Source organism: Anopheles arabiensis, chromosome 2 (assembly GCF_016920715.1).
Source record: "Anopheles arabiensis isolate DONGOLA chromosome 2, AaraD3, whole genome shotgun sequence".
Lineage (NCBI taxonomy): Eukaryota > Metazoa > Arthropoda > Insecta > Diptera > Culicidae > Anopheles > Anopheles arabiensis.
In genome coordinates, this window is record NC_053517.1 from 35190321 (window position 1) to 35203335 (window position 13015).

Here is a 13015-nt window from a genome sequence, read left to right on the forward strand (position 1 = left end):
ATAATTAAAAGTATTATTTAAGTATACAGTGTGTTATTCTTCATAACCAAAACTCTTTTTTATGTTGGATTGGATATTGAATTCAAAAACAAAATTGTTTACAACACACAAGAACCTACTCGAAAATGCATCACCACTAATCAACATAGTCAATATACTATGTCCCGAAGGGGAAGAAACGGTTTAAAATAAATGCCCTGTTTTGGTCCAATGAAAATTTTTGTCTTCCTTAAGTAGAAAAGCAAACATTCCACATCGTGAGCAAATAATTCACACCCCAAAACCATTGCTAATGTCCGAACAAAGGCGTAAATGCACTCGTGCCATTTATCAATCGATTGCATTCAATTGGCTACATTACAGTACGTAAGCGTGAAAGATCACACCAGAAACGTGTACCCCATCCCGGATGCTTATCTTGCTCTGGGTTAAAAATAAGAAATATTCCAATTATTGCCCTCGGGCCCCCGTCCAACACTGTCTGTGTACCACCACCAACTACCGATCGCTAGAATCCGGAACCACGTGATCGCCCAATACCGCCCAACAGCCGGATTTCCTACTTGGCCCAGTGCCAAATGCTCGTCGGTCCAGCCCAACCCGTCCAGTGGTCGATCAACCCGGACGACCCGGACGCATGGAGTGATGCACTTGGCCGCAATGGCCGTGTCCGTACAGACGCATCAGACCGCTAGGCGTAATTAATTTTCACCAGACGACGACGACGACGACGACTACTACTACGAATGGTTACAACGGTGTGATCATGCCGACGACGACGACGGCAACGACGACCATGAATGCCTTAGGCCGGTGTGGTTAGAGGTAGTATAACGCTGTCCCAACGGTGTGCAAAGTGGCACGTGTTATGATCATTAAACTGGTGGCTTATGCGAATGAAAACGCTAGATTTCAGTGGTAAAGAAAAGGTGTTGAAATGATAGACTCAAGGGAAAGATCAATCAATCCAAAAGAGCATTTAAATGGAACATTTTGTTACAAAAAGCTATCATATTTTATTTTAAATCTTTTCACACACAAAGTCACAACATTAAATCATTTCATTCACCAGCTTCTTGCATACTTCTGTAACGATCTCTTCTCTCTGATCCACCATTGCAGTTCACCTGGACCCGGTTCCCGTGCGTACTGAAGGCGGGCCACTGTCACGGTGGCAAAGCAACCGCCAAGCTAGACAACCCCGGGGCGCTCCAGGATGCGGCGGGCCTGCTGTGCGGCACCGGACTCTCCGACAACGGCTCCTACTGCAGCCTCGAGCCGTACATCGACGCTAAGTTTGACGTGCACATCCAGAAGATCGGCACCAGCTACAAGGCGTTCATGTACGTTCCGGCAGCTGTCCGCGACGAGCATAACTCCGCCAACAAGCGATACTACTAACTGCTCCGTTTCCGTTTCTTGCCCCGCAGGAGAAAATCCATTTCCGGCAATTGGAAAACGAACCAGGGCTCGGCCATGCTCGAGCAGATCCCGATGACGGAGAAGTACAAAACCTGGGTCGACGAGGTAAGTGCACACACACACGCACATACGACTACGGTGTATTCCTTTCTCAATCCCAAACGATTGAGACATTTCTGGCACGATCGCGTCGTGTATGTACGGTACGGTGGGAAAAACGACACCCTGCTCCTACCTTGCACCTTGCCCGGTGTGCTTGGTCTGCTCTTCATGATCCTCCATGTTTTGCATTTTTTGCATTCGTCGCTCAATTCCAATCCGCCCGAATGGTGGTGCGGCCTTCTTTGAACCACGCGCGTATCCGGGGATTATTTATTGCGCCTAATCTTGACGGCATTAAACGTTGCGTTTGTCGCCGATCGTCTGAAATGATTTATCGACATCATCGTCACCATCATCATCGTCGTGCACCGTACGACATAACCGAATCCAGTTCTGAAAATGGTTGCATGCGTGGAACCCCGCGCCACGACCTCAAATCCGCCAGTCAAGGGACGTCGAGATAATGCTCGTTCCGTGGACTGGACCAGCGGTAAAGATGTCCTTTTAAGGGCACTATCGGGACGCAGGCAGACACGCGACCGTACACCGGCTACCCAGATCGGCTACACGAAAAGTACATTTCGGTGCGCGAATTTTGCATTCCAGTACCAGCACGAACGGCGCGTTTTGATGTTGCGGACAATCAAAACACTTACGTACGTTAAAGGTGCGGGCAACTCAATTGAAAAGTTAGTAAGCACCTTATAATCCTTTCAAATGTTGAAGCACCGGCATGGATAAAACTCTATTGCATCATGTATCTCCAAAGACATTGCAAACTGACATTTGGTTGTTGGAGAAAAAGACATTCCTTGTTTTTTTACCACGCAAAATCAATTACGAATGTACATTCCTTCATGCAAAAGATGATCCATGTCATTGGCGTGTCCAGACAATGCGACATAACGCCAGACGCATCCACTTTGGTTGCCTTTTGATTCCCCCAACCATCACTACTCCCTCGTACACGCAAAGACGAAGGAATTCGATTCGTTGCGTAGGCGAGCGCGTGCAACCGATGGATGGATGGATGAATGGACGAGGAAGACCTTTTCCAGCTGCCACTGGTTTCCTACACATCGATCACAATCTGACTCCGCTTTACGACGAATTCCCTCTTGGCGCGATGAGTACAATACTCTATAATTAAATCAACCCATCAACCACAGTCGCGCGGTTAGCCTGAAGGGCGATCAGATTCGTGCACACTAATGGCGAGGAATCGCGAGGCGATGATCTCAGCCCGAACCTCACCCGCAAACGCACCAGATGTCAAGCGCCGGCGGCACGTGCGTGCACAAATTCCTAATGCGGCCAGTATTTTGCGATTCTGTGAGGCCTACGAACGTTGCGAGCGAAACAGCGAGGGAAGTTAAATGACTCAATCAATGACGTTTTCGTTTGTCCGCGGGTCAGCGGGTATGATACGGGCAATCTGGATCCGAGAACAACCGAAACGAGTGGGTTTAATTTGAGAGTATAAACTGCTTCGAATGCTTCGAAACCGTATGTACATTATGACTAAGGAATGCCGCAAGTACTAGAACGTGGCGATTAAACCACAAAGCGACGGAGGATGGATCCACTCACGCGTTCCAATGGCTGACTAATTCCAAAGTGTTTTGGTTGCTGCTTTTGATTAAATGGCGCATCAATTAATTGTGTATATGTCTCCCACCGTTCCCACGAATTGGGCGCCCACTCCTTTTCCTTCTCCCGGGCTGCTTACCGTAAGCAAATCACGACGCACCAACGCGCACGCTGATTAATCGCTTCCGCTCTCGTTGTGCCACAGGTGTCCGAGCTGTTCGGTGGCATGGAGGTGTGCGGTGTTGCCGTCATCGTCTCCAAGGAGGGCAAAGAGTTTATCATCAGCGCGGCCGACTCGACGTTCCCGCTCATGGGCGACACCCAGGAAGAGGATCGTCGCCAGATTGCGGATCTGGTCGTCGGACGCATGCAGGTAAGTGTAGGCACGCGTTTGGAATGCCGTTGTGAGTGAATCTCTCGCTACTCTCGCCACTCTGCCTGTCCGCCATCTAGAACGTCTGCCGTCCTTCGATGATGACCAAGGCCGTCTCGCGCAGTTCGATCTCGTCGCGCGGCACTAGCCCGACGGAAGATGCGCCGCCGGTACCGATCGGTACGCGCCCGGTCCCGGTTGGTGGCGGACCGCCACCGATCCCGGAGCGTACTACGCCGGGCGTTGGCTCGATCGGACGCCACGGTAGCTTCAGCAGCCAGTCCGGCGAACCACCGGAGCAACCGTCCGAGCGGGCACCAACCCTGAACTCGGTGGGACGGCGCGACTCGCAAGGTAGGTAGTCAATTGCTGAAGGTTATTCAATGATCCTATGAATGTCCATAGAATGTTAACATGGACATCAACGACAATGTTCAAGTCTTTATGGTGATTATAGATTATATACATCAGGAATCAGCAAGTTCATCGGAACACTAGATTGATCAAATTCAAGAGATTGCAGGGTCATATCGTTAACAGAAGATTAAAGATTTTAAATTATTATGTATTTCCATGGAACATAAATTTCATGTATTTCATGTAAATTTCATGTTCAGAATCAGATGATATAAGCATGTTGCTAAATAATTCCTTACTGATGTGTGAAGATTAGAACCCGATAAGTGGTTCCAGGAACTATCCAGGAGTCCATAATTACAGAAGAATGAGCTGTCTGATTTTGATAAAGCATTTAATTTTTAATTTATTTCTTGATTTTTTACCAGTGTTTAAACTTCAATAGAAAGCTAGAGAGCAAAACGTTCTCTGAAATCGTTTGAACATCAAATATTGTGAAGTAAACTGATAAATAATTGCCATTTATTAATTCGATGTATTTTTTACTTATTTTCCATTTTTGAGATTCAAATCTGAATAAATGCAATAAAAGTTCCCATCCTGTCGCACTTTAAGTTCAGTCAAATTGCAAATTGTTCAAATTGAACTGTGACGATCACCGATTACACATTCATATTTTTTTTTATTTTTGCGTGATAACAAGTGACAATAATCGTCTGTTTTCTCCCTCACAGCCTCCCAGTCGAGCAGCGTGTCGGGCGTATCGTCCGCGTCGGCCGCCCGTTCCGGTGTCGGCAAGGTGCCAGCCGCCGGTGCCGGCCCTGGCGGTCCCTCGGTCGTGGAGGACGCGGAGGACACGATGAAAAACCTGCGCAAAACGTTCGCCGGCATATTTGGCGACATGTAGGATTTGGCTAAGAAGAAGAAACAGACCCGCGGAGGCAACGACATCAGCAGCAGCAGCACGGCCGGCAGCGCCACCGGCAGCGTGCTGAGCACGCGCGAAAGCTCGATCGACAGCGTGCTGGTGCGACCGGTCGCCGAGCCGACCGAGAAGCCGCCCGGCGACCGGCCGCCACCGGTCCACCAGCAGTGCAACGGTGCGCCCGGCCAGCCGTACATCGGTGCGGCTGGCAGTGGTGGCAGTGCTATCGCCGCCAGTGCGCCGTCAGTCACCAGCACCACCGCCGGCAGCATCAGCACCAGTGTACATAAAGTCAATGTTTCTTCTTTGGATGGTACCAGCGCATCCACCAGCATCAGCAGCGGCAGCAGCAACAGCAGCAGCCACAGCACCTCCGCGGAACCGAAGCGCCCGGCGTACGATCCGGCGCTCAGCGAGCGCATCAACCCCTTCGACAAGGAGGCCCGGATCGCTGGGACGCCCGGGCGCAGCGCCAGTGTGAGCGGCGCGACCGGCCACCCCACTAGCAGTAAGATCACAACCAACGACGACACCGCTCGTTACACTATACAGCAAGGTATCAGGGAACAACCATCGCTAACCGGGCGCTTCCAGGCACCCGCCGCCACCGCCGGGCTCGGTGCAGCCGTCGTCCCACCGCCGGTCACCCTGCCCGCCACTGGCGCTACAGGCGCAACGACCGCTTCCTCAGCCACCTCCTTCTCCGCCACCTCCTCCTCCTCTGCCTTCTCATCCTCCACCGTTTCGTCCTTCTCCGCGTCGGGCTCGTCCGGCTACTCGAGCGTCACCAGCGGCGGCCTGCCGACGGCCTCGGCCCCGGTTTCGGCCGCTGCCGGCGCCTCCGCCACCGTACCGACCAGCGAACAGCGGAAGCAAGAGTTTGGCCGCACCAAGCGTGCGTCGTCCGACGCGGAAATCATCTTCGGCGACCGTGGGCCCGACTTTTTCGCCAAGCGCTACGAGCGAGCCGGCGGAGAGTTCCGCCAGCGCACCGAGTCGCTCACGGATGCGGAGCTCATCTTCGGCACGAGCGCGGTGACGGGGCCGGCGGCCCCCACCCCACCCAACAGTGCGGCTCCGTTTTCGCCCGCCGCAAGCAGCACCGGATCGGCGGCGGGACGGTACGGCACGTACGGCAGCCGGGACAGTGCCAGCTTCAGCAGCACCACCACCTCCGACACGGAGTTTGCGTACGGCCGGAAGGACCCGAGCATGCTGACCAAGAGCATGTCCGTCGCGTCCGATCGTTCGACAAGTGCGGGCCGGCCCTGGGCCCGCCCCGCAGTGCACGAGGACGAGGAAGAGCTGGATTTAAAGTAAATGCGCGGGACGTTTGTCCCGTGGCGGCCCGTTCCTGTTTCTGTTTCGCCTCCCCTTTGATGTTCTTGTTCCGCGCGGCGGCTTTCCCCTTCCTGTTGTGTGCCGGGGTACCCACATAACCCGTTCGCCCGTTCGCTGTCTCGCGGGGGGGAATGGCAATGTTATCTGATAAGCTTTTAAATGTAATACCGATAACCAGACACACAGTCACACACAGGACACATACCCGAGTACACAAACACACACACACACTCACACAGCGACACGACACATGCAGATGGGGGTCTCTTCCGGGCACTGCGCCGGGCGCGAGAGATCTGCCAAATTTGCCTCTGACGTTTCCTGGTTTCAAACAGGCCGAACGAAGAATTGCGAACGGACAAACCGACAGGGGACCGTCGATGGGAATGCCAACGTGAAGGGTATTTCGGTACCATCGGTTGGAAAGCATTGGACAGTACAGCACAGGACCGAAAGAAAGGGGTAAAACAACTGTAAATTATAAGCGATATTCACATAACTTCTAAAAAAAATTCTGGCTCAGCCACGGAATGCCGAATGCCCTTACGGTGGCCACTTATCGAGCAGCTTGTTGCAAACCGAGGTGAATCAGTTTTGCGCACAAACAAATCCGAAAGAGGTATTCCGAAGGCAAAACAAAGTAAGCATTGAGCGAGCCACAGGACGAGGAGGCAGTTTTCGTTTGTCCTTTTTCCTCGCCTACTAGTGGGTACCATTATATTCTCCTAAAAAACAAATAATGTTCCATTGAAAGATTCACAATGAGAATGATCAAAATGATCGATCAACATTACCGACACAAGTACGAGTGCTCCGTGGTGGAGTGTTAAGCTAAGTGCTGCAAGCAATCGATGTACGATCGGTGAAGACAAGCCACTGTGTTTGCTATACCTAAATGTCCTATGCATATCATTGTGTCACCCCCTTTTGCTTGGTAATCCATTCAAACGCTATCTGTGCTTGTTTGTGGCGCGTTGATTTGCCGCACTTCCGAAATTACCTTACTACGACTGATTAGACGTACTGGTTTTTTTTTGTTTTTGTTTGCCAGCCGGAAGGAGCACCCTCTAGAGCACGACACGAGCGATCCGGCACAGTTGCCGTCTCCGTTGCACCACTATCAAAACAGTTACATTTAGACGTTCGAATTGGTCGTTAGCTGGCACCATTGCGCGCACACGGTAGAAATGCTCCCTTCCGGCTCGCCTAGCTAGTTCTACACCGATGCGCAAGCACAGTTGCGTTGCGTTTCTCTAAAAAACATTAAAAAAACAAACAAACAAACATGTCAGTATTGATTTTAATTCGTAAGACCTTAACTACTCAACTAACGCTAATCGTTTACTATGCTCTTGGCTAAAAAGTACTTGCGTGTAAGGGAAGCAAAAACACACGCAAATTATACACAAACACTGTCCCTATCTTTCTCTCTCTCTCTCTTCCTCACCCGTATACACGTAAAGCATGAATACAGCATGAAAGGCTAGCGAAGGGAAAGGCGCCACCTGTGGAGAAATGCACAGCGGCTAAGCTGGGCAAGCGTAGCCACTTTCCTTCGAATCCACTTTTCTCCCAGCGTGCGGCATGAATGAATGTTGTTAGATTAATAATAATTACAATTTAAAATGCTGCTCTCCACCATTCCATCCCGCCCGCCCGCCCGTGCGGACGCACCGTTTTGACGAGCGGGCCAAGATCGATGTCGCTACGATCACGTGTACCGATTCGCACAGGTGTGTACGGGCAGGCGGGTACTGGGTCAGAGTGGTCAGATCGCCAGTACATTACATATATCATATGAGGACAATATATTATTAAGATATGACTAGTTGATATTTACACAAATTCTACACTACAACAGACAGCCTGGACGGGGAGAGGCAAGGTAGAGAAGAGAAAAAAAAAACCCACTGAAAGGAAGGTGTGCAGAAAGGCGCGAACTGAATTGCGAGTGACAAAATGGAAACTGAAGAATGGAAGAGGCTATGAGAGTAGGAAAAGTGCTATTTACTCATCTCATGCATAATCCCCAAGCTGTAATTGGAAATGGTTAACTATAATTGCTGCCATCAATTGATAATCCTGCGTAAGAAGAGAACAAGAGAGTATCTATCAACTTAAATATCCCCGTTTGAGCATGTTTGCCACTGTTTATTGCAATCGTTCCCAAAATCCTCCCAAAAAAACAAAGAAACAAATACACAAATAACCTTTTTTTTTTTTTTTTGTTGTCTTATTGTTAATGCTATGAATGGGCGGGAATTTTGAAAGGAAACATAGTCTACTACTACCCGTACACTCTTCTCTCCCTGTGGAAGTGCGTTATTGTTGTGTTGTGTTTGCAATAAAACCTACGCTTCGTGCACTGGCCATCAAATACAACACCCTTACTACCCTTTGTTTATTTAAAGAAATGTTTTTTTTTTAAATTGTTTCTCCGTGCAATCGTTACCGTCACCACCAAACAACTACAATAGCACCAAAGAATGCAATCAGTGTGTTCATGTTTTTGCAGTTACGAAACCGAACCGAATAATGCATTTATTATGTAGGAGCAGAGCGCGCAGGAGGAGGGCAGGGTTGATGATATTATCGTATATATATAGGCAAAACTAGCACTGTAAGCGAAGCATGTCAAAGAATATCAATGTAATAGTGTTGTTGTTTCAATCGTTAAACAAATAATCTTTCTCCCTTTTTGCTGCTGGCGCTATGCAATTCCTCGCCCCAAACCCAACAAAAACCCCAAAAACCACCATTCCTCTCCGATCGCATTACGCGGCGCGACCGATCATCAGTGACGATCCGTGCCGCGATTGCGCGTACGTATGTGTTTGCGTGTTGCGTCTGTGTTAGAATTATGCAAATAGAGACAACGAAATTAAAAGCAAATATGATGTGTTACAGTTTGTTAATCAACAGGACGGTGCGTTTTCGTGTGTAATGTGTCTGTCGGTATGTGTTTGTTTGCTTGTGTGTGAGCAACACCCCGAAGTTAAAAATGATCACTAACACCTAAATGTCACGGCGAGTGATGTTGTATTCCAAAAAAAAAACCATTCCACTCTTCGCTTCACAGCGATTGTATCATCAACTTTCAAACAACGCCATCGACTCTCGTTTTGCTTGCACTGCAGTTGTGTGTGTGTCGCTATGTTACGACAAACAAACGCTACATGCAGCAGACAAACACATACAAACAGAACGCTACATTCATTGATGTACTATGAGGATGTAATTTAAAATGTTACTGTTAAATCACAATTCAACCATACTCATATGCAACCCCCTAACAACCCCGAGCAAATCCTTCCCAACAGCCAACCATTTAATGTGCGTGTGTTAAGGAACATTTTCGTTTGCCGATGGCTCGATGCGATACAGACAGGAAAGATAATATTATTATTACTGGATATATACTATACAAACTGAGTGGTGAAACAGCATACAACCAAAACGTAATCAATTACAATTGCAGCAAAGCAAAACCAACACAATGGAATACGAGACTTACAGTAGATGCGACAATGTTTCTAGAAGTATAAACTTACACTAGCTACAGAATCAATGTTGAACATAAGATATTAGAGTAACCGGTACCACTCAAACCCTTGCGAAAGCTACCACAATAACAACGGAGTAAAATTTACCCAAAACCAATACCATATTAGCAGCAGCATCAGCAGCAGCAGCAGCATAATGCATAATTTAACTGATCATCTGGCACAAACACATAGACACACAGCCATAGACCATGACTCCGTTTGGGAAAAGGGATACGTTAGTGTCGTTAGGCAACCGATAACCGTAAAATACAATGGAAGTAATATTAATTATCCTAGCTAAAACCAAACCAAGCAAATACTGAAATGGAAGTTACGAAAATAAAGTAAACAAAACGTGCAAGTGTGTTGTTGCGTTTGGTTTTGTGTAAGGCAAGAAATGGAATCGGAGTGTCGTGAGCCAGTCGAAGGATTCAAAACGGTAAGTGTTACGCAGGAAGGTATACAACTGTTTACAATAAGGTTACAAAAGGTAATAGATTCAATAGGATTTTCCTTCATAAACACTGCAAGTGTCATTGGTAATAATCGGCCTTCAACGGAAAAGACAATCGTTGATTTATATTTGCCCCATTGAATGATGGCGATGTTCTATGCATGTGGTTCCAATGCGCTTTAAATCCAGTCCGTAGTCTTCACGACAATCTATTAGGGGACTGAATGCAACGCCATTCAATAATATATGCTATTGATTAGCGTACATCCGACTAAAACGTGAAGCAGCAAGAATTGGATTGAGAATCAATGCGACGAAGACGAAGTACCTGCTTGCCGGAGTAAGTAATGTAGTAAAGGAGTTCTGCTTTCTCGGGACGATCGTTACTTCGGACAACGACATCAGCAGCGAAATCCGGAGATGCATTGTGCACGGGAATCGTGCATACCGCTCAGCACCGACTGCTGAGAGCCAGAAGACTTCGACTAATCCTCTATGGCCACCAGTCCTAGACCATCCGAGAGGAGGATGCAAACGCTTTGGGCATGGTTGAGCGACGTATCCTCCGGACCATCTTTGGGGGTGTGTTCGAGCATGATGCGTGGAGGAGAAAGATGACCAGCATCCTGACGGTGGCGAAGACTGCCAGGATACGATGGCTGGGGCGTGTTATGATGATGCCCGACTCATGTCCCACCAAGAAGGTGTTCGACAGCGATCCCTAGTTTGGCATAAGGCGCAGGGGAGCACAGCGAACTCGATTAATGCATCAGGTGAAGCGAAACCTGTCGGAGGTCGGGTGTCTATATGGATGGGAGGCTGCAGTCAGGGACCGAGCATCCTGTAGAATGATTGTTGACCAGGCCATGTCACATAGGATCGTATTCATGTAGGATCTTCAAGATCCCGATGGATTAATCAATAAACATATAAACATATAAAAATATAAACATATATAAACATAGACGTGCTCTATCGTGAGCAGGCCAATAAGAGAGTGAGAGAGAGAGAGGGGTAGAGAGAGAGAGAGAGAGAGAGAGAGAGAGAGAAAGAGAGAGTTTCTTTCTGGGATCTCCGTTTACTCTCCATTTTCAAAATGCTTTAATTTGATTCAAAGTTGTAGACTTGCATGCAATAAAGTCTGCTTTGCTGCATAATAAGAGATTTCACGTCTGACATGTAGGTGGCGCGCTGGCTAGAGATGTTCTCACCGTACCTGCTAAAAGTAACTAGTTACTCTACGACAATTTCGGAACTAGATACACTTTTCAGTTTTAATCTGCCAAACAGTTACTCGTAGATTGTTTTAATTACTTTTAACTAATAATGTTAAATTATGCAGCATTATTCGCTCTCAGCGAAGAATAGTTAGAGATGCTTGCAATAGTGATGTGCTGTATGGAGCGCACCCACGACTCCGATCCGACTCCGGAAGACTCCGAACGACTCCGAACGACTCCGAACGACTCCGAACGACTCCGAACGACTCCGAACGACTCCGAACGACTCCGGACGACTCCAGGCGACTCCAGGGGACTCCGGACGACTCCGACTCCGGGCGATGCCGGACGACTCCGAACGACTCCGGGCCTTTTCGGACGATTCCGAACGACTCCGATATTGCAGCGTGGACCTACCTTCCAGAGTCGATTCCGAATTTATTGGAGTCGGATCGGAGTCGACTCCGGATTTTTGCCAACTTTACCCATCACTAGCTTGCAACATTGCAAAGGAACTTTGTACTTTTATTTGGTGTGTCTGTTGTAATTAATTTTCTTATCAATTTAATTATTCTTTTTACTTTTTTGCGGGTATTTTTTGTTTGTTTTCGTGTAAAACAAATATTTTTGAGGCCACTTAGTCAAACAACAGTTTTAAAATATAATCGGTACTCTTATCGGATGGGTTTAAGTATTTGTATGCGAAGCGAAACTTTTGATTGAGAGGTGAATAATTTATTAACGTGCAAATTCCTTTCAGTTAAGAACACATTAATACAAAGTTCACGAAGCGTATAGGTTAATATTCGATGCAATCGATTGAAGTGAAAGTTACTGATGCTAGCTTCACATGTTTGTTGCACTCTGTTGAACTCAGTTGATAAGTAGTAGATGATATCAAAAGGGGAAGGTATAAGCAAAAGACCTCTAGTGCTGGTGCAAACGCTTCCCCGCACTATTCGTTGAACTTACAATACGGACGATCCACGGCAGTATTGAGCGAGTAGTTGCGGAACATACCGCACTGATAAAGATGGCCGGTGAATTTGTGCGACTTGGGAAAATATCTACGGAAAAGAAAAATTAAAAACATGCTTCTAAAGATGCTCATAAGCTCGCTACAAACTTGCTCGATGCTTACTTATGCGGCACGGTATGGGGACACGGTGGATAGTACCCGTAGTCAGCGTTCGAGGTGCGATAGATGGGATTGCGCCCCTCCTGCTGCGAACCGTAGCCAGTGAATTGATCTGTAAACGAAATGTGGATAAAGGCACACCGTTTTGAGTAACTTGCACAATCACGTACCGTCCCAACCACTTACAGGGACTATCAATACGCTTCGGCAGGGACAGTCCCTTGTAGATATCAGCCGTATTGAGCGCTTGCTCGCTAATCTTCTGGTTTTCGCTATCCATTTCCCACCACATTCAACACAAGCTGCTGCCACAGCAAACTCGCTGCACTGTATAGAAATTTGATAATTAACTGAACTGCAACACTGCCCGTGCACGGCTTTTTTATAGGCTGCGGGCGCGTGACGCGTTTTGTTGACAAAGGTTTAGATTTTGCTACCGCTTCGTATCCGTCCAACGGCACACTGTTTACTGAGGTTTTGATAAAACAATAACAAGTGGGCCGCTGCTGCATAGCAACGGCAGCCGGGCGGCGTCGATAGATATCAAG

At 47.9% G+C, this 13015-nt stretch overlaps 3 protein-coding genes across 4 annotated transcripts in view; 2 read left to right on the forward strand and 1 right to left on the reverse strand.

The window, feature by feature from the left end:
• The window catches only part of LOC120895166 (synapsin), a 43920-nt gene extending 33904 nt beyond the window's left edge, over positions 1 to 10016 (forward strand). For both annotated transcript variants that reach the window (XM_040298272.1, XM_040298281.1), the window contains 5 exons: positions 1123 to 1343; positions 1431 to 1527; positions 3320 to 3487; positions 3568 to 3841; positions 4579 to 10016. In XM_040298272.1, coding sequence (XP_040154206.1) covers positions 1123 to 1343; positions 1431 to 1527; positions 3320 to 3487; positions 3568 to 3841; positions 4579 to 4751 — 933 coding nt within the window. In that variant the 3' untranslated portion in view covers positions 4752 to 10016. The remainder of the gene's footprint in view (positions 1 to 1122; positions 1344 to 1430; positions 1528 to 3319; positions 3488 to 3567; positions 3842 to 4578) is intronic.
• LOC120898042 (transcription initiation factor TFIID subunit 5-like) lies at positions 5065 to 6089 on the forward strand. The gene is made up of 2 exons (XM_040303361.1): positions 5065 to 5082; positions 5322 to 6089. Exons 1-2 carry the CDS (start codon positions 5065 to 5067, stop codon positions 6087 to 6089), a joined length of 786 nt encoding a protein of 261 aa, XP_040159295.1.
• A 2026-nt stretch (positions 10017 to 12042) lies between the features above and the next one.
• Positions 12043 to 12931, reverse strand: LOC120894072 (UPF0691 protein C9orf116 homolog). Its single transcript, XM_040296437.1, has 3 exons — positions 12654 to 12931; positions 12471 to 12579; positions 12043 to 12396 (listed from the first exon to the last, which is right to left on the reverse strand). Exons 1-3 carry the CDS (start codon positions 12757 to 12759, stop codon positions 12285 to 12287), a joined length of 327 nt encoding a protein of 108 aa, XP_040152371.1. The 5' UTR covers positions 12760 to 12931; the 3' UTR covers positions 12043 to 12284.
• Between the last annotated feature and the right edge of the window lie 84 nt (positions 12932 to 13015).